The 19,831-nt window shown below is 52.9% G+C and overlaps 1 protein-coding gene across 5 annotated transcripts in view; it reads right to left on the bottom strand.

The window, feature by feature from the left end:
• The window catches only part of COL27A1 (collagen type XXVII alpha 1 chain), a 160,464-nt gene that overhangs the window by 72,909 nt on the left and 67,724 nt on the right, over positions 1 to 19,831 (bottom strand). For all 5 annotated transcript variants that reach the window (XM_054520505.2, XM_024252429.3, XM_054520507.2 and 2 more), the window contains 8 exons: positions 19,236 to 19,280; positions 10,387 to 10,440; positions 9,652 to 9,696; positions 5,849 to 5,902; positions 4,478 to 4,531; positions 3,795 to 3,848; positions 1,253 to 1,306; positions 1,032 to 1,085 (listed from right to left, as the gene is read on the bottom strand). In XM_054520505.2, coding sequence (XP_054376480.2) covers positions 1,032 to 1,085; positions 1,253 to 1,306; positions 3,795 to 3,848; positions 4,478 to 4,531; positions 5,849 to 5,902; positions 9,652 to 9,696; positions 10,387 to 10,440; positions 19,236 to 19,280 — 414 coding nt within the window. The remainder of the gene's footprint in view (positions 1 to 1,031; positions 1,086 to 1,252; positions 1,307 to 3,794; positions 3,849 to 4,477; positions 4,532 to 5,848; positions 5,903 to 9,651; positions 9,697 to 10,386; positions 10,441 to 19,235; positions 19,281 to 19,831) is intronic.

Here is a 19,831-nt window from a genome sequence, read left to right as displayed (position 1 = left end):
TCCTTCCCGCTTCTGGCCCATGAGACTCTCCAGGTGCTCCCCACCCCCACAGGCTCAGGCAGCCTCCTAATTGGCTCCTTCTGGCATGCCAGGCCTGACCAAGGGGCTCCCTCCAGAGCCACCCCCCAGCTCCTTTCCCCCAGCTTCCAGGAAAGCAGCTCCACGTGGCTCCCAGAGCCAGCGCTGGGACCCCGCCAGACCCAGAGCCAGCCCAAGAAGGGATCCATGTCAGCTGGATGCCCGCCTGCGGTCGCGGTGAATCTGGGCTTCCCGCACCCTCAGCCCAAGGCTGTGTGTCACGGGGGCCTGGCGCCTGAGCTAAGGTAGGCGTGGCACGGGAAGGCTAAGAATGGCCTCGTGCACAGGGCAAAATCAGGGGCCCACCCATTTAGTGCCCACCTGGTGCTCCAACAGCCCCATAGAGACCCCTCCCAACCCACTTCATCAAGTGCACATAAATAAGCAAATCGATGCTCTGCCACTAACTGTGCAAGTCATTGTAATATTCTGGAGGTGCCCCTAGGCCACTCCCAGGAAGCACAGAGTTGACAACATAGGACGTATGTCATGGGCTTTGGGCTCAAGCAGACTTGCGTTCCCATTGCAGCCCTGCCTGCTACTAACCATAAGACCTGACTGAGTCTCTTTTCCTCTGTGGGCCTCAGTGGCCTCATCTGTAAAATGGGGCTGACAATTCCTACTCCCCCATTAATGCCCTGATAAACTGCTACCATGAGCATGGCATTGGCAGTAGTTCTGGGAAAGAAAACCCCAGGGTGACGAGGGTGCAGCGGAGGGAAGGTGCGGGGAAGCCACTCTGCCAGGTGACAGCAAGGCAGAGAAGGTCCCTGGAAGAGGCATGGGGCACGACTGTATAGGATGAGCTGGTGGGTGAGTCTGGGGCAGCCCTGGGTGGTGTCCTGGCTGAGGGGGCTCCAGCTCCAGCTAAGGCCTTCAGTACCCAGGACAGGGCAGGCTGGGGGCTGCAATCAGGCCAGGATGGGCAGTGGAGCGGGGCCAGACAGTCTCACCTCGGGCCCCAGCTGCCCACGGGGTCCCGGCAGGCCTCGGGCTCCAGGCTTACCCTGGGGAGAAGGGAACAAAAAGGGAGTCTCAGAGGCGGTACCTCCATCTCCATCACAGGCTGGCAAGGCACCCCCTGCTTCCAAGCCAGGCAGCCAGCCCTTGAGGCCTGTGGTTTCTGCAGAGCTGTCTGCTCCTCCAACTGGAGCTGCCCTGGGCAGGTACTCACCTTCATGCCTTCTGGGCCGTTGTCACCAGGGGGGCCGATGTCTCCTGGGAATCCCTGAGGGGAAGCAGAGAGCAGGGTCACCCATGGGGGCTGCGAAGGGAGTGCTACGGGTATGCGTCTTGCAGGGAGACTGACCGGGTTTCCATCTCATCCTGCTGGGATGGGATCCCAGGCAGGTCAGTTAACCACCTTGATCCCACAGTCCTCAGTTCTAAAACAGGGTGCATGGTTCCAGTCCTGACACCTCAGGGAGTTGCTCAGACAATACACCGGATGGTGCAGGAAAGCATTAAGGTTGTAACATGGAAGGTCACACTCAAGGTCGTTATTTCTCAAATCCGGTGCTGCTACTGGGTCAGAATTATGGGTGTCTGGGGACATTGCTCCCCAGGGCCAGCCACGCCTTGCCCTGAGAAGTCTTGTCTTTTGACTGCAGTAATCCTGCAGAGAGGATGATTTTCTGGGTTTGCTGTGACTGTGAAAGCATTGAAAAGCACTGATTTAATTAACCTCAGCTCCAGTCATCATAAGCTGAAGTCCTTCATACATCTTGGACACATGTGTTGGACTCTGCCCCACTCCACCTATAGGGGCTCCCTGCTTCCCAGTGAGGGCCATTCCCCTGGGATGACTGTACAATAGAAGGTTCTTCCCACATGGAGCGGAATCACCTCCCTTCCCTGCAATACCCTTGTGCTCCTCCTTAGGGCCCCACAGAGCACAGGGACTCCCTCTCCCCACAGTGGTCTTTGCACAATTTGGAGACCTGTTACGCAGTTCCCAGAGCCCTGCCCTCCTCCTGTGTGACCCTGGGCAAGTTCCTTAGCCTCTCTGGGCCTCAGCTTCCTCATCTATAAAATGGTGCCCATAACACCTCCCTTACAGAGCTATTCTTAAGTTTAAATGGAACCAGCAAAGTTGCAAGTGCTCAGTAAAAATCTGCATCCAAAATGATTTTGGGTCCTGTACTCTGGGAAAAGAAGTCTGCCTGGGGTGGGCCCATCTCTAAGTGAGAACTTAGCAATCGGGATGCTGAGCAAATCCTGATGCTCACTCGCATCTAACCCATTGATGAATGAGAGATAATTCACCCGGGTGCTGGAGAGCTGGAGCTCCCTCCCATGGTCTCAGGGAAAGAAGCAGACAGGGTGCTGACGCACTTATCAGCTTCTGCCTTCAGCTGAGCAGAGCTATCTCCTGGCTACAGAGTCGGCCAATCAAAACAGAACACAAAGATGGGAGAGGCTGATGGCTAAATTGTCCAGGGACCCAGGAGAGGGCCAAAGCAGACCTTATTTGCTCCTACATAGTGGAGCGACCCTGAGGAAGCCACTTTCCTGCTCTGTGACTCAGTTTCTTCAACTGTAAACCGGTGGTGGTAATATCTCCCTCATGCGGCTGTTGTGGCGATTCAGCAAGTTCTCATCTCAAGGACACTACACAGCCTCCTGGCACCAGGAGGTGCCTAATAAATATGAGGGAGCATGCCTTCCACCCTCACGGGCCAGAATGCTTGGAAAGCCGGACTCTCAGAAAAGCCTTTTTCCAGTGACCAGAGGAGGGAATTGGGGCCATGGAGGAGAGGCCAAGTCCATTTGTCTAAAGATAGGACTGTGTCATGGCCAAAGTCAACACAATGGAAAGTCAGAACTTGTAGCTTTTAGGAAACATTTCCTCATCCATCCGAGTGATAGCAGAAGTGATCTTTGGAAGGGTCCGGCCTATCCGCAGAGCCACACTTTTGTCTTGGATGCAGAGACCTCATGGGTGAACAAGACCTGGAGGCCAGGGAGTTGTGGGTGGGAGGCTCCAACTGAGGTTGGCCTGGGTGCCAATGATCCTGAGAGGCACAGCAGCCCCGGCTCCTGCTCAGCCCAGCTCTCTAGACACGAGACCCATGTTAAAGAGAGGGGGGTCAAAGAGAACCCAGCCAGCTTGCTTCGCAACATTATGTGTGAATTCCGAGTTGATCATTCAGGTGTAGCCTACTATGCCAATGATCACACACATCAGAAACCCTCAGGCTCTCTCCTTACTCAACTAGAGTTATTATATTAATTGCTAAATCTATCCTTATTTCTCATTCTTCATTCAAAAGCCTGAATTTTGCATTTACCTCTTGCTCCCCATACCCGGAAGCTCTGAGCCCTGAACCATTCCAGAGTGGCTGTGGGTGGCTAGGAAAGTTCCAGGGCTTGGAGAGGGAACCCTGAGTGGAGAATGTGGGAAGCTCCTGTGAGGGACCAGACAGTGGTGCACAGAGGGCTTTCATGAATCACAAAGCTGCGGTGGCCACAAAGTTGGCAGACGACTCTGAGGCCAGCTTTTTATCCCTGTTGACTTTTGAGAGCCCCTGGGTAAGAGCAGAAGAGCAGAAGGGGAAAATAAATGATTGCTGATCTAGGAATTTCTCCTCTCAGCCTCATCTCTCATATCCTGTGTGACCTAAAGCAAGTCTTTCCCCATCCCTGGGCCTCAGTTTCCCAAGGACAAGACCGAGTCCCAGCAGCAGCCAGACATGGAGAAATGGGGCATCACATACCTCGGGTCCAGGGGGCCCGGGAAACCCAATGGATCCTTTGTCTCCGACTTTGCCCTGTGGAAAAGAAGAGGTTGCAGGGAGGCAGGGGTGAGGGCCCCACCTTCCATGAACCCCCTGCGTGCCTCCGCTGGTTGTGGGTGGTTGGAAAGTTCAGAAGCATGTGCATAAAATCTGCCTGGACAACTAGAAGGAGTTACCATTCAAACTCTGCCTCCTGCACTTGCAAACCATGGGACCCTGGGCAAGTCACTTCAACTTTCAGAATCTTAGTTTGCCCATCTGTAAAATGGGAGCAATATTAATTCCCTAACTCCTGGGGTAGTGGGCAGCCTTCAAAGAAACATAGTTCAGAAAGGGTCTGATGCACAGCGACACACAATAAATGACAGCCACTGCTGTTATTGATAACATCACTATTGTTTACAAGGCATCAGGAACCCCAGATCCTTATCAGAGCTTTGTCGGCGAATGAGGCCTGCCTCTGAAGCTGGGTGAGTTACTGAGCCTCTCACAGTATCCTCATCTGTGAAATTAGTACATCCCATTCCTGCCCTGCCCTGCTTGCCCCCAGGAGCTCTGCTGCAGGAGGAAATGAAGTCTTGGAGGTGAAGGTGTCCCCAGCCACGTTCCATGATCAGTTGGAGAGTGTGAGGTTTGGGGGTGCTGGAGGAGCAGGTACTTACCAGAGGCCCTGGCTTCCCCCGTGCGCCGGGGAACCCTGGCAACCCCTGGCTCCCCTGGAAGAGATCCAGAGCAGGCCGTGGTTAGTGAGGAAGAGAAATGGCCAGGTGAACAGCCGTCCAGTCCTCCTGCTGGTCCCAGGCCCAGAGAACGCCCGCCTTGGAGGAAGATGAGCTCCTTCCTTCCTTTCCCTGGTGCATGCTCTGGCTTGGATCACACCTGCCTGACCCCCCTATAGGCTGGGCCCCAGGAAATGCTAACATGAAACAGCAGCCCCTGTCCTCCAGGAAGAATCAGGGACCCTGGGGCTGCACGCAGGCTCTGTGGTGCCTCTGACTCCTGGGGAACTCTGGAGACGGGGTCCAGTAGGGAAGAGCCAGGCCTGCTGTGGTTCACAACCCGGAGATAGCAAGGCTGGGTCAGGACAGGCCAGCGAGGAGGGAGGGAAGAGGAAGAGGGAGAGCTGGCCAACATCTGGGCCTCGCTGACTGGCCGGGAGAGTTCCAGATGTGGCCACATGATGCCGGACATAGGCAAAGGGGAGCCAGTCTCAGCAGGCCCAAAGCTGGGCTCTGGAAGTCAAGGCCACCTCAGTTTGATCCCGTAGTCAATATGTCATTTTGTAAGGCCCTACTCCCTCAACCTCATCCTAAATATTCCTGATCAAGGGCAAGACCCTGAGCCGAGCTCCATCAGGGCAGTCTGGAGCCTTATTCTCAGGGAACTCACTGTCCGGCAGGGGACTCAGTACAAGTCCCCTAAAATCAGAGGAGAAAGGTGGCACCACCAGTGAGGGGAGGACATGCCTCTCAGGGTACTTAGAGAGGGAAATAGCCACTTTCTGAGCAGGTGGGGAAAACGGCCTCTGAGCAGGGTGGTGTGGAGAGGCTGGGTGGAGGGGGTCCCGGGCGGGTAGCAGTCTGTGTGTGTGTGTACAGAGGCGCATGGCAGGCAGTTCAGTGGGGCTGGAGTGCAGGGCTGTAAGGAGGAGAGCAGGAGAGTATCGAGAGATGCACTCACTGGGGTCCTGATGTCTGGATAGGGAGCCAGGGTGTCATTCTGAGAGCAATAGGGAGCCATGGATGGTGTGTGAGCGGAGAGCAGAGCTTTGCCCTCAGAAGAACAATTGGGTAGCAGTAAGGAAGAAAGAGAGAAAGCAAGAGGCTGGGGTCCAGAAATAAGTTAAAAGGTCACTGTAAAGTCCAAGGAAGAGATGACGAGTGGATCAAGGATGGAGAAGACTGGATTATTTCAAAGGCAGCTGTCTCACAGGTGGGTCCTTGCTCATGATGGGCCCTAGGAAGGAAGCCAGGACCAGGGGAACAGCAGGGCAGGGGCAGGGGCAGAAGGAGGGGAAAATCTGATGCAATTACCTTGTCTCCTTGGAATCCGGGATCTCCTGACACACCTGGAACCCCTTGTTCACCCTAAGTACACACCAGCAAAGAAGGTTACAATGGAGGCCACATGGGCTCTGGAAGCCTCCCCCACAGACCCCCTGGCGAGGTACAGCTGTGCTGAGGCTGTTTCCCAAGTCGGATCCGGCCAGCAGCAGCCTTGTGAGAGGAAAGGACGGGCCCCTGGCGAGGAAAGCAGGCGGTGGCTGGGGGTGAGCTGGCCGATGTGCAGACTTGCCTGGGGCTGCTTGGATGGCTGAAAACACCACTAACAGAAGCTAAGCTGCCCACTGCCCAGTGTCAACTGGCCTTGCCTGGAGAACTGACACAGAACAAATGAAGTGTTTGATCCTTCAACCTCTTCATCATCAATGGGTGTTGTCACATAGGGGTGAGGGCTGCGCGTGCAAGGGCCCCACACCAGTGTGATTTTGGAGTGTTTGTGTCTGCTGTTTGATATTTTTCACCGTCAGACTGAGCTGTCACTTCCTCCTCCTGTGGGGGTTTCTGTACCAGCAAGAAGCTTTGGTCTATTTTTTTTTTTTTTTTTTTTTTTTTGAGATGGAGTCTCACTCTGGTTGTCCAGGTTGGAGAGTGGTGGTACGATCTTGGCTCTCTGTATCTTCGACCTCCTGGACTCAGGTGATTCTCCCACTTCAGCCTCCCCAGTAGCTGGGACTACAGGTGTGTGCCACCACACCCAGCTAATTTTTTTTGTTTTTTTTTTTTTTTGGTATTTTTAGTAAAGATGGAGTTTCGCCATGTTGCCCAAGCTGGTCTTGAACTCCTGGACTCAGATGATCTGCCCGCCTCGTGCTGGGATTACAGGCTTGAGCCACTGTGCCTGGCCGGTCTACTTCTAATTAACTATTTGAATCAGCTATAGCATGGGAAATCAGATTTCCTGGCTTGTTATGACTATGTGTAAACAGCGAGTAAATTGGTCTTGACTTAAGTCTGGGTGTTTGTCTTCTAACATGATGTACTGCACAGGCTTAGTGACACTGATTCGGGCTGCTGGAGGCCTCTTCTGCTCCCTCCCTGTTTTTAGCCAAGTTCTGAACAGGCAGTCCAGATTGGGAGCTGCTTCCCTTAGGGCCGAAACCACCTCACACAGCCCTCGCCTCACCCTATCCAGCCCTCCATGTTGTACATTACTGACACTGTCGGCCCCAGGATTCAGAAAACATTTACATCCCTGGGAGCAGGAGGAAGAATGGGGAGAAAAACCCAGGAAAAATGGAAAACCTTAGAAAACCCACACATGGCTAAGGCCATGACCTAACAAAAGAACTTCCCTAGTAGAACAAAAGTCAGAATTAAAAAAAAAATTTTTTTTTGAACTTACTTTGGTTTTTCCAATTTGGAAAATCCTGTACAACATCCTGGTGTTTGGGGAGCCACAGGACTTTTTTTTTTTTTTTTTTTTTTTTTTTTAATGTCCAAGAGAGGAGTGAAGGGGTGAAAAAAAGGAGTGAAAATAGAAAAACAAGGAAAGTTTAAAAGGCACCTAGGAAATCAGGACAATGAATTTGAAGGGAGCTGGGCTCGGAGCAGGAGCTTTGCTTCCAGAATGCTTCTCCAGGCTGAGAGAGGGAGCCAAGCGGTTGTAAGTGGGACTGAGTCCAGGCTGGGTCATGGAAAATCTGGGATTTGAGGCAGGAGCAATCTTGGAACATGAAGGGATGGCTCTGTCATCCCAGGGTAGGGCCAGGGGACACGGATGTGTGCGTGGCTGATCGGAACACAGCCTTAAGGCTCCTCCCCACCAAAGGAAAAGGGGTTTCTTTCTCCCCCTCTCTCTTTTTTCCCCTAAAGACACTTGATTTTCCTAAAAACTATGGGCATGAAAATAATTTCCTCCTCCTTTTTTTTTTTTCCAGAGTTTTCACATCTCTAAATGTCCCAGGCAACTCCCATCAGCAAGCCAGCCGAGTTCCATGTAACACATTTATTTCCATGTTCCTGAAGCAACACTGAGCTGAGACCAGCTCCGCAAAGGGGCCTATAAAAAGCTCACTGCCTACACTCTCATTTTCCCCAGCTTCCTTTCTTTCTCGTCCATGACTTCAACATTTCCAGAGCACCGATGTCTCAAACCTTGGGATAAACAGGTAGGCGTGGGGAACCCCCTGCCTCCATCAGAAAGCCCCTTCAAAGAGGGAGGGCTCTTGCAGAGGGGTGTAGCAGACAGCAGGGCAAGGGGGGCAGAGGTAGGTTGTGGCTGGAAGCTTGGGTATGACAGGAGGAGATGGAACATGTAGAAAGAGATAGAGAAAGGACTGGGGTTGGCATGGCACCCAGGTGGCTACCCAGGGATAGGCTTGTGTAAAACAATCTGGATATGTCCATTTGACCCAGCAATTCTAATGTTCTAAGAGTCCAGGGGCCTGCAAATCTCTTTTTCTCTCTGGGTCTTGGTTTCTCCATCTGTGAGACGTAGGCACTGTGAAATGGGACCTCCCAGAGTCTCACCAGCTCTGACCTTCTGACCTTAGTTCTGCTTCACAGTTGAGGTCTCTGGAGCCAGGTAACTCTCTACTTACCAGCTGTGTGGCCTCAGGCAAGCTTCTTTTTTGAGACGGAGTCTTGCTCTGTTGCCGAGGCTGGAGTGCAGTGGCACGATCTTGGCTCACTGCAACTTCTGCCTCCCAGGTTCAAGCGATTCTCCTGCCTCAGCCTCCCAAGTAGCTGAGATTACAGGCGCCCACCACCACGCCCGGCTAATTTTTGTATTTTTAGTAGGGACGGGGTTTCACCATATTGGCCAGACTGGTCTCAAACTCCTGACCTTATGATCCGCCCGCCTCGGCCTCCCAAAGTGCTGGGATTATAGGTGTGAGCCACTGTGCCCAGCCCAAGCAAGCTTCTTATTTCATAGTGGGTAGGAGGATTAATGGGTGGGTCCATGTGGTACACTCAGATGGTGCCCAGCATGGCACCTGACCCTATGACTCAGGTGCAGGAGGAAGCAGAGGCACCTAGAGACAGGTGCGGTGTCACCTGACCACATGAGGGGCTGAGCAGCAGTCAGCCCTTCGGATGTCTCATGGATACTTGGAATGTTGCCCTGAACCCCTCCTGCAACCCCTTCGGGGGTCCTGGTTTGCCAAGGGTCTGAAGAGGCTAGGCAGGAAGACGGCCACAGAGCAGGGCACAATTGCTGGGCCCTGTGTCTCTGGTATTCAGATGCTGCTTCGTTCTGGGCCCCCGGGGCCTGTCTTCCCACTTCCAACTCTGGTTTGGCACAGGGTGAGATAGGGAGAGCTCAGCAGCAGGGCTGTACAGAGGACACATGGCAAGGGTAGCCACCCCCATGGCAGCAGGAGGAGAAGCGGGTCAGGGGCTCAGAGTCGAATTTCCAGTCGGCACACTCTCTGGGGTTTCCAATTTCATGCCAGGGTGATCTATGTAGATTTGTTTCCTCCGGTGCCCTCACTGCCACCCTCCTTGCTCTGTAGCTTTGCCTTCAAAGCCCAGATGCTGGCCTCGGCCCTGCTCTCTGGATTCAGAGCCCTGTCTTGACATACCTGCCCTCCTTGCTGCAACAGCTGCTCATGCACTATCTGCTGAGGTTCTCGGGCTCCCAGAACCATCTGCCTGAGCCCCACCCAGAGTGACCAGGAAGAAGCTAGGGAGCACAGATTTAGGGGAGGCCAGAGGAGAGGTAGGAAGAGTGCAGGGGAGTGGACCTGGCGAGAAATCAGCAGCAGCCTCCGGGCGGAGAGGGGGGTGGCATGCAGAGAAACCACAGTGCAATAAGGGAGTATTCAGATCACCTTATCACCTTTCAGTCCGGGCTCCCCCACGCTGCCCATCAGTCCCTGCAAGACAAAGGCGCAAGGCCAGCTGTGATGGGACTCTAGGCCACAGAAGTCAGGAGCCCTGGCTTAAACACGACTTGCTGCAAGACCCCGTGCTAGATCCCCCAACCTCAGTGTTCATATCTGTAAAAGGGGGCAAATGACTCCAATCTCACAGGGCGAGGGTGTGGACTGAAGGAGCTATGAGAAGAGGCAGTGAACCACAGCACTGCAGACAAATCCAGAGGAAGAAGGAACTGGTGGGGAGGGAAGGGCTTAATGAGCTGTGTCACACGCAGGTTGGTTAAATTGGGTCTTCCCAGGGATGTGGTCTAGCAGTCTTGGCCTGCCTTCCTGCTGCACGCCCTTCCCACTCAGGGATGGGCTGAGTTCACTGGTTTGCCATGGTAGTTTCTATGGTCCTGGTGATGTCCCCCACTGGACTTCCGGTGCCCCGAGGCCTGGAACCCTGTCAGACTCATGCTCAGCTAGAGGAGGATGTCTGGCCTAAATGACATACAGATGATGCCTGGCCCTGAGGCCAGAGCTGACAGCTCCTGACCTGCCCAGCTTCCTCCTAGCACCCCTCTGAGCATCCTGCCATCCTCCCTTCCCCCAGCATCATCTAAGGTCACCCTTCCTTCTGGGCTGAAATGGGTTGGGGGTGCCTAGCTTGGACAAGGCCTGAATCGGGGGACATCCCTTGCTTACCTTCATGCCCTTGGGTCCTGGGTAGCCAATCGGACCCAACACTCCTAAGTCACCCTGTGGGGAGAGAAAGAGAAGAGGGTGCTGTGAGCAGTGGCCCACAGGAGACTGGCCCGCGTGGTGGGGACAATCCCCAAGGTCCCTGGGCCTGGGCTTCCAAAGACGCAACTCTGTAGGATTGATCTTGGGATCTGGAATGTTCTTCATCCAGACGCCTTCACTAAAGTGCTGGAATAAACTTCATAAAGATCCTTGCCCAAGCTCATTTCTAGATTGCTGCCCCTCCCCTATCCCCATTCCTTTCCATATTCAATATTTCTCTCCTGTATCTGATTCTTTACCCCATAGCAGGGACAAAGGGCTTTTCATTTGACTATTTTGGACCCTCAGGCTTTCTCTCTATCTGTCCCCCCGGAGCTGCTGTAAGAGTTAAATACAGCATAAATGGGAGTTCTGACTCCTCTGGCTACATGAGGGGAGGCACCTCCTGCTTCCCAGAGGCTTGGCTATCTCTGAGGAGGGCAGCAAGTAAGGAGTGAGGCTGTTGATCCCAGAAATCCCAGGGTTGACGGTGGACCCTGTGGGACACTACAATCAGCTGGCAGATCCTGGACCACAGGTTGGAGACCTAGCTTCAGATCAGATCAGCCGGTCCAAGGTGAGAAAAATGGAGTTCCCAACCTAGAAAGCCAAGTTCCCTTCATAGGTGTGCAGTTTACAGATGACAGCTCAGCCTGGCTGAGTGCTGTCCCCATGATGCCCCTCCTGGCCTTTCCAGAGCCTTCCTTCCTCTGCAAGGAAGACTCTGGAAAGCACTCAGCCAGGCTGAGCTGCCGTCTGCAAACTCCACACCGTCCCTCTGTCTCTCTCCCCAGGGGCATTCCCCTGCACAGGCCCCTTGGCCCTTCCAGCAGGAGCCAGGCAGGAATGTGATTTTTCATTCTCTGTCCACCCGGTGGACAGCAGACCACTGGATCCCACTCTCCTCTGGGACTCACTCATTGTGTGAACTGGGGGAACTTGATGTCTCCATGCCTCGGTTTCTTCATGTGACAAGTGAGGATGTACAATACTGTGTACCTGCCAGCCTTGTTTCCAGGAGTAACTGATTTAACATGTAAATACTTGGCAATGTCTGGAGGCATTTTTAGTTGTCACAACTTAAGAGATGCTATTGGCATCTGGTAGGCAGAGGCCAGGGCTGTGGCTCAGCACCCTGCAGTGCACAGAACAGCCCCTGCCACGAATAACCATCCAGCCCAAATGTCAGTAGTGCCAAGGTCCAGGAACCCTGGTACAGAGTGAAGAAGCGGCTGACTTTTCTCTTAACCAGCCTACGCTTTTTCCCTCAAATATCACTTCTGCCCACTCCATCACTCCCTCAGCCACAACCATAACATTAAGTCTGCACTCAGAGAAAGGGAGACCTTGAAAATACCCTCCTCTCTCCCTTGTCCATCCTCTGTGACTGATCTGAGTGTCTGGCTGCTGTGTGGTTTCAATGTGCCTGACCTCTCTGGGCCTCTGTTTCCCGCTACCCAATCAGGCTCTACGGAGGCCCCTGGCAAGTGCTCTGAGGTGGGGGTACAGCTCTGAAGCATTGGAGGAACAAAGGCTGCCCCAGTAGCCAGGCTCAAGAATGGGAACTGGAGTTCTTGTTGGAGCTGCCTGGAGACGTCTCAGAGGGAGGCCAGGCAGAGAATGAAAAATCACATTCCTGCCTGGCTCCTGCAGGAAGGGCCAAGGGGACTATGTGATGGAATGCCCCCGAGGAGAGAGACAGACAGACAGACACACGGTGTGGAGTTTGCAGATGGCATGAGATGATGCCGATTCTCACTCTCCAACCCCAGAACAACTGGAGTTTGGCCTTGGCCCGTCCTGACCTGTGTGATCTTGGGCAAATGCTTCCCCTTTCTGGACTTTAGGATTCCCATTTGATTGGATTAAACAAAACCTCCCAGCTGAGCCTTTGCTAAGAAATTCTGCTTTCAGGTCCAGCGTGGCGTCATGGCTCACGCTTATAATCCCAGCACTTTGGGAAGCCTAGGTAAGAGGATTGCTTGAGGCCAGGAGTTCAAGACCAGCCTGAGCAACATAGGGAGACTCAATCTCTACAGAAAATATTTAAAAATTAGCTGGACATGGTGATGCATGCCTGTGGTACCAGCTACTCGGGAGGCTGAAGCAGGTGGATCCCTTGAGCCCGGGAGTTCAAGGTTACAGTGAGCTATGATAGCGTCATTGAACTCCAGCCTGGGCGACAGAAAGAGACTCTATCTTTGGAAAAAAAAAAAAAAAAGAGAGAGAGAAAGAAATTCTGCTTTCAGGTCCCATCAAACAATCTCACTGAGAAAGTGAGGGCTCAGTTTAACGGGTGATAATAATAAGCAAATGCCAGTTGCCAGCACTGTGCTGAGCACTTGACCTGCCTTAACCCAGTAATTCCTCACCACAGCCCTTGAAGATCAGTCTACTAGTGTCCCCATTTATAGATGAGGAAACTGAGGCTCTGAGAGGTTAGGGCTCCAGCGATATTACAGAGTCGGGCCACCGCTGGGATTCACACTAGGCAGCCTGTCTCCAGAGCTTCTAGGCCATTCTGAGGTGGTCTCTGGAGAGGAGGGAGAGAAGCCAGATTGGAAGGGAGGCCAGCTCTCTCTGCAGAGAGCTGCATGTCCACAGGCCCCTCTGGCTGCTGCTTCTCTCCTTTCTTGGACGAAGGCAGCCAGGGTGGCCTGCCCAGAGTTCCCCCTGATGCACAAATAAACAGAGCGGGCTCTGCTGGAGGAGTCTTGCTCTGCCGGGGGCCAGGCAGGGTGGCAGGCAGAGGGGCCGCCAGCAGCTCGGGAACACAGGCTCTTTCTTCCTCCCTCCAGGCCTGAAGTGGCTTGTTGTGTGGGACTGAATTCAGTGCAGGCAGGATGGTCACCTGTGTGGGGCCTCAGGGAGTCACGGCGCAGCACCCCACTCCCCAGTTCCCACTTGCTGCCTCAGCAGGCCTCTCCAAAGGGGTCTGTGTGTGGTGGGGGCAGGGACCTGGTGTGGGCATCCAACCCCAGGGGAGAAGGAATGTGGAAGACAGACCCCTGCCTGCAGGCCACACCTGGAGAAGGTGCCAGCTCGCATAGGGCAGGTCCCCCTGTGTTGGTGGGACCCCCACATTGTACTACAAAAGCATTTCCGGGAGGAACAAAGAAAACTCCAGGCCAGCATCCCCCGAGGGCAGCTTGCAAAGCAGCCATCTACTGTGTACCAGACGCCCTCGAGGCCAGCTTGGCCAGAGCCACTCAGAATGTCATGTCCCCATGAGAAAGAATAATGAGTAAGTCCCTTAATTTGGATCATGTTTCCACTTTTCTCTAAGCTCCCAGACACCGCACGACACACTGTGCCCTTCGTCTCACTGACTCCCACCAAGAACACAATCAGTCCTGTCTGTCACCATTTAAAGAACGCCCACTGTGTGCCAGATGCACGCTATCCACTTTGAACCCTCCTTAGCAATAGCTAAATGTCACTCTGGGCACCTTTGCCATGCCAGGGACGATGCTGGTGGCTTGGACGATCACCAACTGCTCACACTAACCCCAGGAGGTAAGCACCATTGCCAGTCCCACTCCATTTTACAGATGGGAAAACTGAGGCTTAGGGACAGGTGATGTAACCTGCCTGAGACTGAGCAATAAGCAGGGGGCAGAGGCAGGACCAGAACCCAGGTCTGTCCATCCATCCGTCTGTCTGTCTGACCCCACAGTCATGCTCACAAGGCCTGAGTTGGCTATTGACCAAAAAAAAAAAAAAAAAAAAAAAAAAAACTCAAGGTTTCCTTTCCTGTTGCTACGTCTCACATGAGACAGGGCATCAGGTCAGGTTGGAGACTCAGAAAAATTGAGTTGTGCTCCCCTGACTGCCAGCCAGTGGACCCCCGGAGGCTAACGTGGGGAACGGCCGGTGCCCATCCTTCATGATGGTGCTCACACATCTCACCTTCCTGCCCTGCTCTTCCTCCTTAGCTGCGACATACTTAGCCACTGACATAGCTCCCTGACCCTGGCTCAAGCTGTTTCCTATATCCGGAGTGCCGTGCCCTCCACTGGCGTTGTTAATGCCCATTTATCCTTCGGCCTCCAGCGCTAACATCACTTCCCTGACCCCAAGACCAGGTCATGCCCCTGCTGTCAGGCCTCAGAGCCCCATGCCTCTCGCTCAGGACTCTTCCGACACAAAACATCCTTTCTGCATGTACCGATGGGGCCACCACCTGTGCTGCCCCCAGACCAAAGGCAGGTGCCTGCTCTGAGGACCTCACCTCTGTGATCCCAGTGCCTAGCACAGGGCACAGCTCTGAGGAGGTGCTTGGTAAAAGTGGCTTAACGATGGTGAAAAAGAAAGCTAAACACGCTCACTTATAATCCCTCTGAGGACTGCCTTTGAAGGCCAACAATGCCAGGAGGGTTAGGGACAGGGACCTGGAGCTGTGGTCAGTTCTGCCATGTGGTCTTACTAAGCACCATCTCTCACACCAGAACAGCCCTAGCACTGCCCAGTCCATGCTGTCACACAGCCGCTATCTCTGTTCAGCAAAGAAGTCTTGAGGAGCTGGGGATATAGTACAGCAGTGGAGAGCGTGAGCTGTGACAGGCCAGGTCCAGCTGATTGGCTGTGTGACCTTGGGCAGGTGCTTCACCCTCTCTGAGGCTCAGTTTCCTTAAGTGTAAACTGGTGGCCCCACTTCCTACCCTCAGAGGGCTGTTGTGACAATTAAAAACTTGGCACAGGATTGGGCACAAGAGGGTTTGGTGCATGCCAGGTGGTGGGGCATCTAACTTTGCTTTACAGACAAGGAAACAAAGCCAGGTGATCATTTAGTGGCAGAATAAGGTGGATAAATCCATTGCCCCTCACATGCTGGGTTTGTGGCCAGATCACATGTTCTTTGGGTCTCATTAAATTGTAGAGGAGCCAAAATTTCCTCTGTGTCACTCTGAATAAAAAGGACAGAAATCGTCTTTGTTGAGCAGATTCTGGAATCAGGCACAGTTTTCTTGAGGGCCTGCCAAAGGGTTTCAGTTACTCAAAGAGGGCTGTGTGGAGGCCCGCTCACCTCTGAGGCTGCAGGGAGCCACCGGTGGCTTATTGGAATTGAGGCATATGGACCCAGGTGACAAGCCCAACACTTCCACTCTCTAACTGGTGACCTCGGCTTCGCAAGGCCTCCCCAGCCCAGTGCATGCGATGCACGCATAGCAGACAGACGCTCAATAAATGTTAGTTTGTCCTCTCACGCCCTTCCTCCCGGCTGCAGGGACCCGGGGGACGGAAGGAAGGTTTGGCTTCAGTCTGCATGCAAATTGCTTCAACTGACTAGACAGAGGCATTGAATAAATTTGAATTTCCACTAAAATGATTATCAATACATGGAATTCCCATTTGCTCAGCTAAAAACCCACATCCTCTGGAAAACCGTAGGTGACTCACAATCCCTCTTCCTCTTTAACTTCTGGTTAGAAAATTCCTTTCCTTTCCAGCTCTTTGGGGAGACAGTTTTTTTCCCCAGGCACAGAAGCTGCTGTTCCCAAAAATCCAGGGTGGAAGGAAGCATTTGCTCAGGGAGCAGAGGTGATATGATGGGCTCAGGCCCAGCCCTGTGACCCCACAGTCACAGGAGAGAGGACTCTTCATCTCGGCAGTGAAAAGAATCTAAAAACTGAGGAAGGAGGCTGAAAGTGGCCAAAAACAGACACAACATGAAGGAACCACAAGGCAGAACAAATCAGCTCTGGGAAAAGGGGGTACCATGAAATGCAGAAAGGCCCAGGGCTCTGCCCCCAGCACAGGCTGCTCAGAAGCAAAAGGAGGAGTGCCCTGAACTAGGACTTGAGATTCATGGCCTCCATCCTCACCTGCCAGGTGTGTGACCTTGACCAAGGGCCTCAGTTTTCCCATTTGCCGAAAGGGTTTCTCCTAAGAGACACTGCAAATAGCGTTGCTAGACTGGACAATTAAAAAGACAGGATGCCCAGTTAAATTTGAATGTCAGATAAACAATGAGTGACATTTTACTATAAATGTGTTCTAAATATTGCATCTGACATTCAAATTTAACTAGGTGTCATATTTTATCTGGCAGCCCTAACAGTGGAGTGCAGCAGAGAGCGCAGGTAGGAATGAGCTTTGTAAAGAACCAGGAGGTCTCAGCACTTTGGGAGGTCGAGGCGGGCAGATCGCTTGAGCCCAGGAGTTGGAGCCCAGCCTGGGCAATGTGGCGAAATCCTGTCTCTACAAAAAGAAAATACTAAAATTAGCTGGGCCTCATGGTACACACCTGTTGTCCCAGCTACTTGGGAGGCTGAGATGCGAGGATCACTTGAGCCCAAGAGGCAGAGGCTGCAGTGAGCCAAGACTGCACCACTGAACTCCAGCCTGGGAGACACAGTGAGACCCTGTCTCAAAAAAAAAGAACCAGGAGGGCTACGATGCTATAGTCCAAAACCCCAGAATCTGTGTTTATTCCACTAAGCAATATTCTTGCTCCTCTCAGGACCCAATCTAGTGAACGCTGGGATGATGACAAATAGGAACATGTGCCAAGGATGACAGACAGGATATGTAAACATCCCTTCAGAAAGGCTTTGGGACTGGAATTGTTTAGCCTGAAGAAGGAGCCCTGGGAAGCACAGACAAAGACCATTTTACACCTCAAACAGCCTCACTCAGGGACAGTGAGGACGACTGGGGCTCCATCCACAGGAAAACTCCGAACAATGGGAGCTCTGTAGAATGGACTAGGCTCCCAGAGAGGGAGGGACTTTTTACACTGGAGGTGTTCAATTTGGAGTTTAATCACCATATGACCAAGATGCTCCAGAAGGGATTCCTGTTGGGCTTAGAGAGGGTCAGATTAGAAGACTTCTAGAGAGTTCTCGAATTCCCATGGCAGATATTTCTTTTTCCAAAGCATTTAGGTCAATGCCTTGTGCCAAAGAAGGTGCTCAGCAAAGTCCTACTGAATGGACATCAGGGATGACAAATTTATGACTCATGCGTTGACACTTCCTCAACCCCAGCCAAGGCAGACATCACTCATCAACTGCAGCACTCTCTCCCACCAAGTTCCAATGTGACTGTGAAATTTTTGTCAATTCAGTAACCCAGATAGCTGCTACCAGGTGTAAAATATCACATGTGTGTGTAATATAATAACACCAACAATAGCTATTATTATCATAACTAGTACTTCTTGAGTGCTTACTATATACTAGGCACTTCACATATTAATTTATCTACATCCTCACTCACAACAATCCTCCAAGTTAGGTACCACTGTTGTTCCCATTTTACAGATGAAGAAACCGAGGCATAGGGTGGTTAAAAATTTTGCTCAGGATTGTGATTACATGAGTGGTAGAGCTAGGATTTGAACCTAGGTGGTCTGGTTCTAGAAACTGTTCTCTTAGCCACTGGACTGGAATGGACTGTGTGTTTCTGTGGTCCTAATAAGAGTGGATACAATGATCCCATTTCACAGAGGGGATCCCTGAGGCTCAGGGAAGTGAGGCCAAGGTGAAGTTCAGTCAGGAGGTAGCAAAGCCAGGATTCAGACACAGAGGGCTCTCACCTTCTGCCCACCCCACCCAGGTTCTGCTCCCACTCACCTGAGCAGGCACAGATGACCACGGGGATATCTGGGCCTTCTTCCCAGGACTGGCCTTCCCTGAGCGATGGGGTCCCCTGCCTCCCTCAGGGACCTCCTCCAGCCTCCCTCTGAGCAGAATTTCTCAGTACAGTTGCTGGAGTGGTAAAGCTGGAAGCTCATTTGTCAAGCTAGCAGATAGTTTACTTGTGTCCCTTCACAGGCCCCCAGACTCAAACCCCATGAAGAATGACCCAATGGACAGGGCGGAGGGGGCATCAGACTATGGGGACACTTGGAGTGTCATTTCCCAGGCTCTGACCTCTCACTGGCCCCTGTTGGGCTGGGCCCAAGGTTAACACTCATTCCACTGAAAGCACAGCAGGGGCCCTGGCTTTGGCTAGAACCACTCCTCGAGGCCTGTACCACCTGGAAGGAATCAGGTCAGATCGCCTCCCACCTCCTGGTGTATAGGCCTCTCTCAGCCCTGGGCATTTCAGGAGGTAATAACAAGAATTATTATAACAATATTTTCCACTAGCACTTACTGGGTGCCAGATCCTGTGCCAAGGACTACACATGTGATGCCTCCTTTAATCCTCATGGCCACTCCAGGATGATTCTACTATCACCTCTATTTCATAGATGAGGAAACTAGGCCCAGAGAGGGTAAGTGGCTTGGCCCAGGTCACACAGCCAGGATGTGGTGGGCCTGTGACTTGAACCTAGGTGGTCTGGCTCCAAATTCTGCTTGGAGGAAAAGAGTACAAAAGACCACCCTGCCGGCTACCTCTTCCCTCTGGACCTGGAACACCTCACCTGTCAAATAAGTATGCCATCACCACTTGCCCACACCTCCTTGCAGAGCAATGGCCATGCACGCAGCAGGTGTGAAAGTGCTTTGGCAATCTTGTATTCCAAGCGCCCATCTCATTTAACTAATAACGAAACAGGCTCAGAGAAGGTAGGTGATCCACCTGAGGCCACACAGCAGGGCTCTCCTCCCTCAGCCCACCCGCCGTCCCCTATCCACCTTCCCCTACCCACCTTCCCCACCCAGGTTGGTCTCTCCTGGCCCCCCAGCCCCTCCGGGGGTTTGATGAGAAAAGGGTCTTTTCAACCTCCCCCGCAGGGCCTGCTCCTGGCTCCCCACACGCTGGCTCCACCCTGAGTCTCCTCAACACCCACCTGCTGCCCCAGGCATCAATGTACTTACAATGAGGCCGGGGACTCCAGGGGGGCCTGGCAGGCCCAGTTCTCCCTGCAGATAGAAAGAGACCAAGGTGGTTACTTGTCCCATCTCCCTCCAAGGCCCCTCCCTCCATGTCATCCTCCACACAGGCACCTGGTGGGGCCTTTCAGAGCTGAACACACCTTATTCCTGACCACAGGCTCCAGGGACTTTCCTGAGCCTGGCCTGGAATTTGGACCACAGCCATCCCCTCTCTACCATCAGCTTTCCACATCTGTCAAATGGGGAGGTCGGACTTCCAAATCCAGTATCTTCCCATTGGAAGCATAAAGAAATGAGTGGAATTGCGATCAAGGTCATACAGATGTGCATGGTGCTTGACATTTCACGCTCATTTTATAGGCGGGAAAACTGAAGCTCCAGAGGTTAAGTGATTCACCCAAGGCCAGGTGCAAGGAAATGACAAAGCCATGAGGGCTCCAAGCTGACAGCCTCTAAGCCAGCCTCCTTCCCTTTCTCAGCTGGGAGGTGCTGTGGCCCTTGGAGACTCCTCCCCAGCACCCCACACCCTCACATTTCCTTCTTCCAGGCCCCTCCAGAGACTGGAAAGAGTTGTAGCC

This window comes from Pongo abelii, chromosome 13, assembly GCF_028885655.2.
Source record: "Pongo abelii isolate AG06213 chromosome 13, NHGRI_mPonAbe1-v2.0_pri, whole genome shotgun sequence".
Taxonomy (NCBI): Eukaryota; Metazoa; Chordata; class Mammalia; order Primates; family Hominidae; genus Pongo; species Pongo abelii.
Note: the sequence above shows the minus strand (reverse complement) of the source record. Positions and strands in the feature narration are given on the sequence as shown.